The sequence below is a fragment of the Delphinus delphis genome, chromosome 9, assembly GCF_949987515.2.
Source record: "Delphinus delphis chromosome 9, mDelDel1.2, whole genome shotgun sequence".
Taxonomy (NCBI): Eukaryota; Metazoa; Chordata; class Mammalia; order Artiodactyla; family Delphinidae; genus Delphinus; species Delphinus delphis.
Genome location: NC_082691.1, coordinates 15,149,760 through 15,163,008, shown reverse-complemented (window position 1 = coordinate 15,163,008; position 13,249 = coordinate 15,149,760). Strand labels below are relative to the sequence as shown.

The 13,249-nt window shown below is 43.4% G+C and overlaps 1 protein-coding gene across 2 annotated transcripts in view; it reads left to right on the top strand.

Annotated features, from left to right (window-relative positions):
- Window positions 1-13,249, top strand: part of POU6F2 (POU class 6 homeobox 2) — a 450,125-nt gene that overhangs the window by 387,430 nt on the left and 49,446 nt on the right. For both annotated transcript variants that reach the window (XM_060019839.1, XM_060019840.1), the window contains one exon: window positions 10,744-10,890. In XM_060019839.1, the coding sequence (XP_059875822.1) occupies window positions 10,744-10,890 (147 nt within the window). The remainder of the gene's footprint in view (window positions 1-10,743; window positions 10,891-13,249) is intronic.

The window sequence follows — 13,249 nt, the reverse complement described above, 5'->3', positions numbered from 1 at the left end:
CTCTATTTTTAATTTTTTGAGGACCTTCCATACTGTTTCCCATAATAGCTGCACCAATTTCCATTCCCCCCAACAGTGCATGATCCCTTTTCTTTACATCCTCACCAACACCTCTTATTTCTTGTCTGTTTGATGATAGTCATTCTGACAGGTGTGAGGTAATCTCCGATTGTGATTTGGATTTGCACCATTGGCTCTTAATTTATTTATCTACAGACGTGTCTTCCCACACCCTGGAAGCTCTTTGGGGGAGAGACATATAGTCAATGGTCAATGTTTGTTGAATCAATGGATAACAAACTAGTCTGTATTCCAAGTGCAAAGTTACCCCAAGCCACACCCTTTCTCCCACTGAAAGACGGCCCCTGGTCTTTGCCTCCTGATCTTCTCTGCCTCCAGGCTGACCCACCCCCCACCCTAGTCCAGCTCAGTCACCAGAGTGACCATTCTAAACCTCAGATCTGATCATGTCCCTCCACCCTCCCGCACAGAATGAAGGTGACACACCAAGTGCTCCCTCCATAATCTCACACCTCACCCCATCATCTGCCACTCCCCTCCCTCACTTCATGGTCCCAAAATATCCAAGTACCAATGCAGTGGCTTCACACCCATGAAATGCTTTCTCTGCCCTCCATTCTATTATTCCCTTCTTTCTCCCGTTCCCAACTCTTCCCCAGTCAACTCCTAATCATCCTTCTTGATTCTAAGATCCTAAGTGGTTTGCACGCCTGAGGTCTAGCGACGGCCCCTCATCTGGGCTCCGGGCACCCCTTTCTTACAGCACTGGCTACATGGGGTGGAAGTCAGCAATTCATCAATTAGGGAGCACATCAAGGCAAAAGACTCTTGCCTCGTTCACCTCTGTATCCCTGGGGCCTGGCTCAGCGCCTGCCCGACGTTTATGGGAAGTATCTGATGAACAGAATTGTCCTGAGGCTCCGCAGGGCAGACCATGCCGTGTCTTTCTTTGAGTGCCTCATCCTTTCTTGTCTTTCTTCGGCCCTCAATAGCACCTATTTTCCCTGCAGGGGCTCAACCAGTGTTGGGGAGTAATTTAAGTAAATTAGACGTGGGCGGGGCAAAAGTGTGCCCTGCTTTCCCGTAGCTAGAAACTGGAATAATACCAATTGCTGTACCAGGGAAGCAATTTATTCTTTAAAAAAATTAGCCTTTTTTCTTTCATCACAGGAGTGCTCCCAATCACTTATTTAAACTGGATGATAGAATGAAAGATACACAAAGAGTAATTTTGAAATATCAACAAATTCACCTAACTAATGTGCCATGACAATAGGCAATTGGTGAGAGGAGCGCTATTGTATGTAAGTAGGAAAATAGCATGAAACTCAATAAAAAGATAGATTTTCAGGTTATTAAATGGAGGACTAGACAGAAAAGGAAATGAGATGTGTAAGCTGGTGGTAACACAGTATTGGCCTGCATATAACTTAGATAAAGTCTGATTTAGTGTTGGTGAGTTTCCATAATACTGACCTCTCTGCTTCCAAATCAAATGTATTGGGGTAAGTTAAACACTAGTTTTTCCCCCTCAGTGCTGGGCTTGACAATTTTATCAGTAAATTTAAAAATAAAAAAGAAATGCCCCCCATCGGAGAGCTTTCTATAGTTTGCAGCCAATCAGTGTGCTGGCCAGACTTATTTCCTTCCCCTCCCTCAAGGGGTCCCTGTTCCCTCAGTGCAGATCTCATCAATCATCCTGCAGAACCTGGACCCGGGCCCTCTGCAGAATCCACCTCTCTCTCCAGTGTCCTTCTAGACCACTCTCCAGGGCATCTACATGTGCTCATAGTCTCCCCTCTGTTCACCTGCGTTGATGTGCAGGGTTTGCAAAGCCATCTGAATAGAACCTCACTTTTGACACTGCCCCCAGTGACCTCCAGGAACCACAGACCATGTAAATGCCCAAGTGGTCGACACCTCCTGAAGTCCCACCACAGTGAGGCTGCACGAAGGGAGAGCATGCCCCTCCTACACTGATGTCACACTCGGCCACCCAGCCTCAAAGGGACACAGGGATCCATCCTTATCTGGGGAAAACAGCCCTTTCTGCTCCTGCCCGTGCTGCTGTCTGCAAAAGCTTTGCTCTAGTCCATGGGGCTGGGCTGGGGATGCAAACCCCATAGTCCAACTCCATCTCCACCAACACAGCCCAAGGATAAAAAAATAAATAAAAGCCCTCATTCACTGCCTCCTTATGCTTCAGCTCCCAGGTAACATCAAACCTGGAGCTTAAGCCCTCCACACAGCCCCATCCCCACCTGATTCTCAGCCTGCAGTTTCCAGGGATGCTTTTGGTCCAGGAGGTCCAGGGAAGAGCCTTCATCCTTAGATGCTGCCGTTGTTTTTATATCCTGGGATATTCCCAGAATTCCTTGGGGGAGTCTGCCTGGGCAGCTGAGAGGAATGCTGTAAGTGCAGGCGGTGACTCACACTAGGAACTGACCCATCGGATTATTCACGAACCCTCAGGACTGAGTCACCCATATTCAAGGCTCTGGTCAGTCAGTCCAGTGGGTGTGAGAGACTCTAAAGTGTGGTGCTGTGTTTTTAAAAAGATGAGGTTAGAAAAATTTCCTCCAAAATTTTCACTCTTTTCTGTAAATTGAAGGTTCCAACTCCCACCAAGATCCCAGTCAGGCCTAGATATCTTTGACTCACTCCTTCATATGTTCATTCAATCCATGTTGACTGAGGGCCTGCTGTGTGCCTGGTGTTGTTGAAGAGCTGAAGATACAGCAGTGAACCAAAATCTGTATTCTAGACAGAGGGATGAAGAGAATACACAAATGACTAATGTAATATTAGACTCTACAAGTGCTGTGAAATACATGAGAAAACTAGATGGAGAGTGAAAGGGAATTTTTTTTAAACTTTGTATTACGGAAAATTGCAAGCACATGTAAAAGTAGAAAAAATAGCATAATGAGGGGCTTCCCTGGTGGCGCAGTGGTTGAGAGTCTGCCTGCCGATGCAGGGGACACGGGTTCGTGCCCCGGTCCGGGAAGATCCCACATGCCGCGGAGCGGCTGGGCCCGTGAGCCATGGCCGCTGAGCCTGTGCGTCCGGAGCCTGTGCTCCGCAACGGGAGAGGCCACAACAGTGAGAGGCCCGCGTACCGCAAAAAAATAAATAAATAAAAATAAAAAATAGCATAATGAACCATATATATCCACCACCTAGGTTCTACAGTGATCAACACCAGACGCTCTTCTATATCCCCACCCTTCTCCCCACTGCGTAGATTATCTCAGAATGAATCCCTGACATTGTATCATTTCCTTGTACATGTTTTGGCATGAATCTTTAAAAGAAAGGGAGTGCTTTTTAGATAAAGTAGTCAAGAAACGTGTCTCTATGGAGGTGACCTGGGAGAAGAGAGATGTGAATGAGAAAGGGTTGCAGATGTAGAAACAGCAAGTGCAAACACCCCAGGGTAGTTGAGGATCTGCAAAAAGTCCCATTGTGACTCCCCTCAAGGGAGTGAGGGGCAGAGGGGATGCAAACCTAAACAATAGTGTGGCCAGAAGTTCCTGGAAGGAATAAAAATTATTATAGCAAAATTTGCATAGTGCTTACCATATGCCAGGAACTCTTCTAGTATTTTGCATATATTAACTCATGTATTTTTCACAGCATCCCCATTACATCATTACTCCTATTATTATCCCCAGTTTACGAACATTGAAAAAACTGAGACACAGAAAGTGTTTTAGTCCTTTCAGGCTGCTATAACAAAACACCACAGACTGCGTGGCTTAATAAACCAAAAATTTATTTCTCACAGTTCTGGAAGCTGGGAAGTCCAAGAGGAAGGCACCAGCATGGTTGAGTTCTGTTGAGAGCCCTCTCCTGATTCACAGTGCTTTCTCACTGTGTCCTCATGTGGTGAAAGGGGCTAAAGATCTCTATGGGGTCTCTTTTCATAAGGGCACTAATCCCATCCGTGAGGGCTCCACCCCTGTGACTTAAGCACCTCCCAGAGGCCCCATCTCCTAATACCATCATCTTTGGGGGTTAAGATTTCAACATATGAATTGGAGGGAGCAGGTGCACAAACATTCAGACCTTAGCAGAAAGGTACAGCAAGTTACTGGCAGCTTCATGATTGGAACCCAGGCAATCTAGTTCCAGAATGCAAGCTCTTAATTCTTACACTGTGCTGCTCCCCTTTCCCTTTTCAGATAGAATGGTTCATTCATTGCCAGTCACATTTCTGTGCAACTCTGAACGAGCACAAGGTAGACAGAGACAGAATCAGAGATGCCCTTCCAGGTCTCTTTGAACCCACCACCTCTTCTCTCACTGACCCCACACCAGACTGCCACCCCCTCCAGGTCTGGATACTGCTCCCTGGACAGCTCATCTTTTCCTACCTCCCATCTCTTCCTACCAGATCTCTTTCCCTCTTTGACTATAAGTCCCCAGAGGGTAGGGAACATGTCACTCTGTCATTCACACCATCTTTCTCACACTGTGCCCAAAACATAGTGGGTCCTGAATAAAGGTTTGCAGGGTTAAGACTTTAATGAGTGAAAGGGAGTGACATTTGCCTTGTAGCCATAATTGTTCAATTTCCACCCAGATCCCTTGGAATCCTTCTTTTCTGTAAGTTGCCCCCGTCTTGGGGGGCTTTCAAAAACCAGCACGAGCAGCTCTTCTTCCAAACACTCCACTTTGTCCCAAGAGCAAAGAGCCAACAGTACCCAGGGATTTGAGTCCCAAGCCTCTCCTCCACCCCACAGATGTGAACTGGGACTGTCAGGTGTTGAGTGTGGACACCCAGCCTCCTTGCCTCGGGAGTGGGAACTCACACTCCAGAGCCCCTGCTAGATTGGAATTCCTCCCGTCCCCCTCCATCCTGTTTCTGGGAAACTCAACCTCAGACTTTAGGTCATTTACAAAATTCCTCTGTTAGCCAGTGTAGCTGGGTGTTGATAGAAAGTTACTGGAGCATTAATAGAAAATTACTATACTACAGTTGGCCAGAAAATTAAAATAAATTAAATATAATTCATTTTGAGACTAGACTGAAATCCATGTGACTTTACGTTGATGACTCGAAGGTATTTTAGGACGTTGCAGTATCTGAGAGTCATCACGGCACATCTCATGCACTCCAGGCTGAGACGTCTCAGCCATGGAAATGGAGACTTTTGGTTGGTAGAGAGTTGGACGGGCAGCATGTAGCACGTTGCCATCTCTTCAGGGAAGTGGGCAGAGAGCAAGCAGCAAAGCTTGACTCAATATTAAAACTCACAAAACTGAGACTTCTCCAGAGGTCCAGCGGTTAAGACTCCACAATCCCACTGCAGGGGGCACAGGTTTGATCCCTGGTCAAGGAACTAAGATCCCGCATGCCACGTAGTGAGGCCAAAAATAAACATTAAAATTAAAAAATAAAATAAAACTCACAAAACTGATTGCTGTGATGAGGGTTTCATAACACATAATAATCATGAGATCAAAGGGAAAAACCTGGTAGGATAGAACACACATCGGGTGGGTCATTGAGATGAATATGGCCGCCCTTCCAGAATTTGTCTACCGGTATTTCCTTGACCTTTAAGAGTAAGCCTTGAGGGTAAGAAGTGGAAATACTGATTTGGTTAAAAGAGTCCCAAGGAACCAAGAAACACGTTTTGCAGTATAAGAAAAGTCAAGGACCTAGTGTATGGAAATGAAGAGCCACATTTGCCCTCCTGTTTCTAGGCAGCCACTGCAAGTCATTTCAGACCTTAAATGGGGAATGAATTGTGATGAATGTGTTCATGAACATCCTCATTTAAAAACAAATGATACCACAGTTTCAGAGTTTTAAATTGAAAAGTTAGTAGCAAAAAGAGCTGCTCCAAAATCCATATTCTATAAAACTCACATAGCTCATGAGGAGAATGATAAAACTATAGATCATGAGCAGTTATGCTCCAAAGAAAGGTTTGAGCCGGCTGCATTCATAAGGTCCTCCTGGTACAAAGACATAGACATAGAATATAACACTACAGCCACAGTGCTGCGTTATGCTGCCGTAGTTTTGTAAATAAGATTTATACTAATAGAATAATGTAATCAGCAAATTTTCATGAACAATATTGTGACTACTAAGGCTCAGATTCAAGAAACCTGAATTCTTTAGCAGGCTGTAGAATGTGAGTCTTTCAGAGAAAGAGAAGACGGGGCTAGATTTGGATACCCCACCACATTATCTCTGGTGACATTTATGTGACGTCACACAGATGACACCATCTAAGAGTCCTCCTTGAAGAAACTGTATCAGAGTTTTTCTTTCCATCACCATTTAGTGTCCACAGATAATAAGGATGTGCATAGAGCCCTATGGATTTGGGAATATGGATTTATTCTCATTATGAGATGACTACCCAATATCCCTATCGATACGTGAATGGAGAAATCAACCATTGCAAATCCCAAGGGAAATGTTTTTTATGAATCTACTTCCTGCATGCCTTCACTATCAAATTAACAACTGTGGGATAGACTCATTCACCATAGTTTGACATGAGGCAGGAATTAAACTGCAAAATGGGTGTCCTTCTGGAACCCTAACAAACAGACCAGAAAAAAAAAAAGGTCTTCTCTTGCTGTTCTGCCACCTACCTACCCTGGCCTCAGAATCAAAACACTGCTTTCTCTATACATTTCTCTATACGTGATCAAATATGAGAGGCCAGCAGGTGATGTCATGCTTTAACTACTTCTTTCAGATGTCCTCCAGTCTGAAATATCTTTAAACCCCATATTTATCTTTTCAATTATACAACTCATCTCATCTAACAATCACATTACTTAGCTAATCGCTTTCTTCAAGCTACTGTTTTAAAATAAGCAAAATAAAATTAGAAAGTACAATTTAAAGTATAAAAATGGAGACTACAGTTACTGTGTTCACATTACTTCCAGAGTAAAAAGATATTTGTGGAGGTGAGTTCTAATTCTGATAAATTAATCAGTTCAGAATCCTGCTGCACACTATGAACTCCGAGGATAATAGCTATAGCACTGTTTTAGAACACGATATGTGCCAAGTATCATTCCAAAACATTTTCGCATATGTTATCTCATCTAATTCTCATCATAACTCTGTGAACAGGGGTGCCCTGTTTACACCCATTTAACCTATGAGAGTAGGAAGCATGGTTTACTTCAAGTCACAAGCCAAGGCAGTCTGGTTTCAGAGCGGATGCCCTCAACTGCATGAATGGATAGACCAGGCTCTGTGAGGCTTGAAGCCTTTGCTTACCGGTACAAAACTATTTTTGTTTTATTATCCTGTTATTTTTATTCTCGAAAATTCAGGGGGCTGTCTTAAGGAATTAGTGTTTCTATTAGTAGGTTTTTAGACTATCTGAGACTTATAGAACTATAGCTTGATGGATTCAGGGCCCAGAATCCATTTGGATGTGACATGAGGACTCTCTATGCAAATCCTGCTTTGAGAGCTACCACATTTATAAACAAGCGTGCACCAGAATGCGGCATGTCTTTCGAACTGGTCTATTGCAAACACAAGTATGTAGCACAGTCAGACCTCATTTGGGCCATCCTTTGCTGGTTAGGTACATTGGCAATGAAAGATCTGAAGGCATACGCTCGGCAGTGCCTTCAAAACATCCAGTTGGTCCTAGAACGTTAACATGCTCATTATACGCGTTTATTGCGCCTGGGCTCCCCACTGTCCAAATCTCCCCCGAGTCTCCAATCAAGAAGGAGTATTGAGAGGAACACTGCTAATAGGACATGACTGGGGACAATACAGAGTGACATGGCCCAAGGTGATGAAGAGAACACTTATGGTTTCCTGACCGTTCCTGCCACGTATCTTAATGCATATTACATCCCTGCCTTGGCAGTTCCAGACAGAAAAGCCAAAAGATATTTAGGAAGCTGCATCCATCGACAACACCAACGGTCCATCTGAAATGCTGTCAGCTTACAGATTGACTTGTACCTGGTCTCTGTATATACCACTCACTCCCCTGCCTTCACTTCCAACTCTGCTTCCAGAGGCCAGCAAGGCATCTCCCCAGAGCCCTGCACCCTTCACAAAGACCTAGGGATGCAAGTAAGAGAGCCATCGAGTTGGCATTTGCTTCATTAAGAGAGAAAGGCTGCAAAAACAGGAACAGATTGGATTTCAATCTAGGACCGGGATATAGAGAAAGTAAACGTTAAAAAAATAAAATCTGTACATCCATGGTCGCTGAAGCAATCTTTCAAAACAGTAGAAGTATTCCCATTCCTGGCCCCATAACACAAAGGCCCAGAGGCTGATTTTAAGTAGGTGCTTTGTTTTATATTCAGAACAACAGTTTATCCTTCATATAATACCTGAATTTATTGTGACTACATGGGACTATTGCTGAACAACACACTAGTGTCCTAAATGTTGGGAATTCTCATCTACACTATTGTATTGTATCCAGAGAGTAATTCCAAAATTTCCTATGTGAATTTTTGATTGACCTAGATGTCAGGGAAATGTCTTCCGATTTTTAAAAATATTTTCTCTTCATTAAATAGGAAGCATTGTCTTATCTTCTTTAGAAAGCATTCTGTAGGTACTGATTTAAATGTTTCACTCAAAATTCGTGGACAAAATTGCATATTCAACATTAGAACCAAATTGCACATAATTTAATCTTTCTTTGAGATTAAGAAGCTTGGTTTGAGAGCTCCCTGAAATTCAGGAATTTCATTATGATTTCAGCTCGTATTGCATGAAAAGAAACGTAAACATAGCAACCGGCACGTGACCTGAGAATTGTGTACCACTGGGCAGTGTCCATCCTGGCCATTTGGGGAAGGTATTCCTCAAGTGGTCTTCTCACTTTGGAAGTGAAAAAAAAAGAACACACTATAAACTCTTCCACTTTAGGGAGTCAAGCCAAAAACAAGGAGAGTTTCCATTCAGCATATACCATTACTTGCCTCCTATACACTGTACAAATATCCTCAGAAAACCAAGATCAAGGCCAACCTGAATTTTAAATCCCATGGTGGTAATCTGGGATAAGACAGGGTTTCTCTTTAGGCTAATGAATGAGAATTTTTTTTTTCTCCTTAAAAAGAAAATCATTATCTTTTAGGAGAGAGATAAAGGCAAAAGACACATAATGTAATGAGCTGAAAGTGGATTTTCATTGCTAAAAAAAATGTGCTGGGTCAATGGAATGACTGTAGAACTAGTGCTGTGAAATTTCGTTATAAAAGAATAAAGAAACCAATAAGATAAGGATATCACATTAATGGGGGGGAGAATTATTAAATTCTTGTCCTTTTTGATATTTCCTCTGACAATTAGTATTTCCATCCTCATCAGATGACATAAACTCTAGGCAAATTTCCAAAGGAATTAAGTAATAAAATATGTTTTGAGAGGAAGAGGGGGGGAAAAAGGAAAAGAAAGAAAAAGACAAGAAACTGAGACAGTAAAGAGAAAGTAAAGAAGAAAGTTAAAAAAAAAAAAGAGGCATCTTTAAAAGAGCTTCTAGGACTTGAATTAAGTATGGCATTAAATTTTTTCTACCAAGTCTTAGTCTTGGCAGGTTTCTGCTAAATGCAGGAATTTCATGGATGTGGGAACTGGTGATGGAAAATGCATTATTATACACAACAATTGCTGTACTTGAGAGGAACTATATGGGAAAAAATAACACCCTGGAATAAATACAAATGAAATTCATGTATCAAAACCATTACTGTGAAAATAGTTTAAATGTTTCTTGCATTTATATCTAGTCATTAACCTAAATGCAGATTTTAGTTCAAGCTACACTTCTGCCTCATGGTCAGAAGGCCTGAAAACCTGTGACGTGGAAAATTGGCAGGATAAAGAATATTGAATTGGCCTCCACAGAAAAACAAAATTTGGCAGCCATAACCTCCTCCTTGGGTGGCTCTCTCCACCCCCCATTCCCCCCACCCCGCCCCGCCACTATTCCCCTGTCAAATTCCTCCCTAGCTCACTCTTGTCCCAGCAAAGAGGCCAAGGGAAGGCCGTATATGAGCTAAAACAGCAAGCTGATGTCAACCTGACCATTCACCAGGGGACCTTTGTCCTTGACCTTGAATTCCATGGTTCAAGTGAGCCCCCCCAAAAGTCCCAACCCTAGACTTAGCCTCTGAGAGCACAGAGGCTGGAGATTTCTATTTCTCCTGACTTTGATTTCCTTAATCCTTGGAGAAGGACGTGGGGTGAGGCGTCTGCCTTACCAGATATGAAACTGCAATTCACAAATGAAAATGATAAACTCATTTGCATAAATCCCTAAAATCTCTTCCTCTCCTCCACCCCTACTCCCATCCTGTTTTAATCCCACATTCAGTCTGGTTGCCTCAAGCAAAGAAGACCTTTTCTCCAAGTTTTATTTAGTCTAGCAAACAAAACCCAGGGACTTCTCCAAAATTATTTCTCCACCTGGGAAGATCCTAAGGTCCCACCTCGCCCCTGGGGCCCACCTCCCTCCCTCCTGGGGCGACTCCCAAACCCAGGCTCCATTAAGCAGCCCAGTGTTGATGGAGAATATTTCCCTTCCAACCTCATTGCCAACCTTTCCCAAACCATACAGCTTCAGAGGGAATGTTCCCCAGGCCCTTTGCATGAGCCATTTGGAGCGATAACTTTCCCCCCACAAGTGAATGTTGTTTCCGTGTGCTGTGCGTGTCTTGGTGGTTTCACCCTGATCTTTTCTCTCTTTGCAGCTGGTTAATAATCCACTAGCAAGTCAGGCTGCAGCGGCTGCAGCAGCAGCAGCCATGGGCTCCATAGCAAGTTCACAGGCCTTTGGCAATGCCCTCTCCAGTCTGCAGGGGGTCACGGGTCAACTAGTTACTAATGCACAAGGACAGGTGAGTGGGAGATGGGAACAAGAGTGAATTTTTATGGCAGATTGAACTTGGAAAAGAAATGAATTTCTTTTGCATGACAGTGATATGTAACCGCAGCTGTACAAGGCAAATAAATAATGTTGACCAGCAACGTCAAGAAGAGAAGGGTTGGGAGGTGTTTCTCTAATTTAGAGGCAAGATTTTTTTCCTTCCCCTGGAATGTCTACTAAGTTTTATTTTGGTTTTATTTCTATACGATGACTCATGTTATGACCTTAATTGAAGAAATTACTTTTCAGGATTGGGAGACTCTTTCTAAGAAAAATCAGTTACATTTTACAAGTAAGATTTCCATTTTGCTTTTTTTTATTTTTTCATTTTTTGGAAATTTGGGTATTGGAGGAGACTGGTAAGTTTCCTTCCCTAATTGCTCTAAGATTTTTAAATTAACCTTAAGAAAGCTATTTCTGGATGTATGCGGAGGTGATGGGAAACAATTCAGGATGTCCTGTAAAGGTAAAAAAGAAAAGGCGCGAGTTAGAGTTATCCCAAAACCGCCAGTCGCCGACGTGCCCAGCCACTTGCTGATTCTCACTAGCCCTCAGCGGTCTCTCGTGTGCTTGTAGATTTACTTCAGCCTGCTAGGGCCATTAAACCTTGCTCATGTCACCATCAGGCACGTCTGTTCCCTCACACTGCTCTTGTGCCCGCATCACGACCACCAAGATGCTGATGGGGCTTCTTGATGAAGGTGGTCCCTCTTCAAGACCCCAGTAAACCTGAAAGCTGCGTGCAGAGCCAAAGAGGTTGAAGCTGATGGTGTCAGGGGTGCCCTCCATTCAAAGGCCTGACACAGAGCCCAGCCTCGCTGGGTAGGGCACCTGGTTCTCAAATGTTGCTGTTTCTGATGATGAAACACAAGAGAGAAGGAGCTTGCAAGCTTGCCGAGATTTCTCCTCCCAGGTTACTTACCCAGCAGTGAGGTTACTCCTCTATGCTTGGCCTGCTCTGGGGGAACAGGAATTGAGGTGTCTTGAACCTTGCTTTATTTTACATAAAGAGTAAATAGAGATGCATTATAAGCTAAACCGGCTCCATCCACATCCCAGGGGGGAAAAAAAAGTGGATCTTGTTGTACTTCCTGGGCGGGTGCAGGATTGTCCCATCAGAACCCCTGAGGCCTGAACGATGGAGCTTGTCAAAGAGCGGACCCAGGTAATGAATCATCTTATCACAGGTGCACACCACACATATTAAAGGAGGGATGTATGAATACCGTGCCCTCCACGGTCACCTTTCAATGTCGACTTTAACCCTTGTTCCAATCCCTTTTCATCAAAGGATCATTTTATGCAGCCGGCTCTAAATGGAGGCTCTCAAAAGCCTATTAAGATTTCTGGAGGGATGGGGTACTGATGTGGAGGAAATGTTGGTTCTAATATCTATACGCCATACTCAGATCAGGTCTGTCCTGGTAGCTGTTTCCTGGAGTTGTGCCCCAAATAGAACACGCTGTTTCCTTCCTGCCAGGCGCCGACCCTTGAAATGTACATTTTAAGAGTTCAGGATAGACAGCATAACATTGATGTGTATTTCCCTCTGGTTTTTCTTGTTTCCATGTCCAAGTAAAATGTACTACTGTGCCCCACCTCTTGAGTATTTGTGATGAAGAAAATCCTTTATTGTTTAGAAGGAATTATTAGTTTATTCTTCTGATGATTTAATGGCTGATCATTTTTGCCGGTTACAAATCCACCTCCTTCTCAGGGGCTAGAGTTACAACCTCTGCTTTGTGTGGCCTTGGCCAGCCCCCATCCCAGGGGCTCCCAGCCCACAAGTACCCCTAAGGAAATGGGCTTCAAAGTTGAAGCTTGATTGGCACTCTGCATACATTAAGAGTTGATTTTAACCTTAATTTTTCTATTTTTGAAACTGTGTTACAATAGTTGATTTGATATGGTACACAAACCTCCTAAAGTAAAACAAACTTAACAGAGAAATCAATCATGGCCACTTATAAAGTCTTGTCTGAGAGTTTTAGACACATCCCAATGGCATCGTGTCCCCTTCCTAGTGCAAGAAGAGACCAAGATGCTCCCATTTCCAAAGTAGAGGAATTGGCCACATTGATGCAGCACTATAGGTTTTTTTAAATCTTTGTAATATAAACACCATCATCTTCCCAGAAGAAGGTGCATGCCCTGCACCTCTTGGCACAAAGATACCTATCTGAACCTTACAAAGTAGTCAAATTATATCCCCCAAAAGGCAAATATTATTTGGGCTGTGTGTGTGTGTGTGTGTGTGTGTGTGTATACTCCTTTGGCTTGTGTTAATGTGGTACAAAAGGTAAGAATACATTGGAATCAGGTTAATGCAA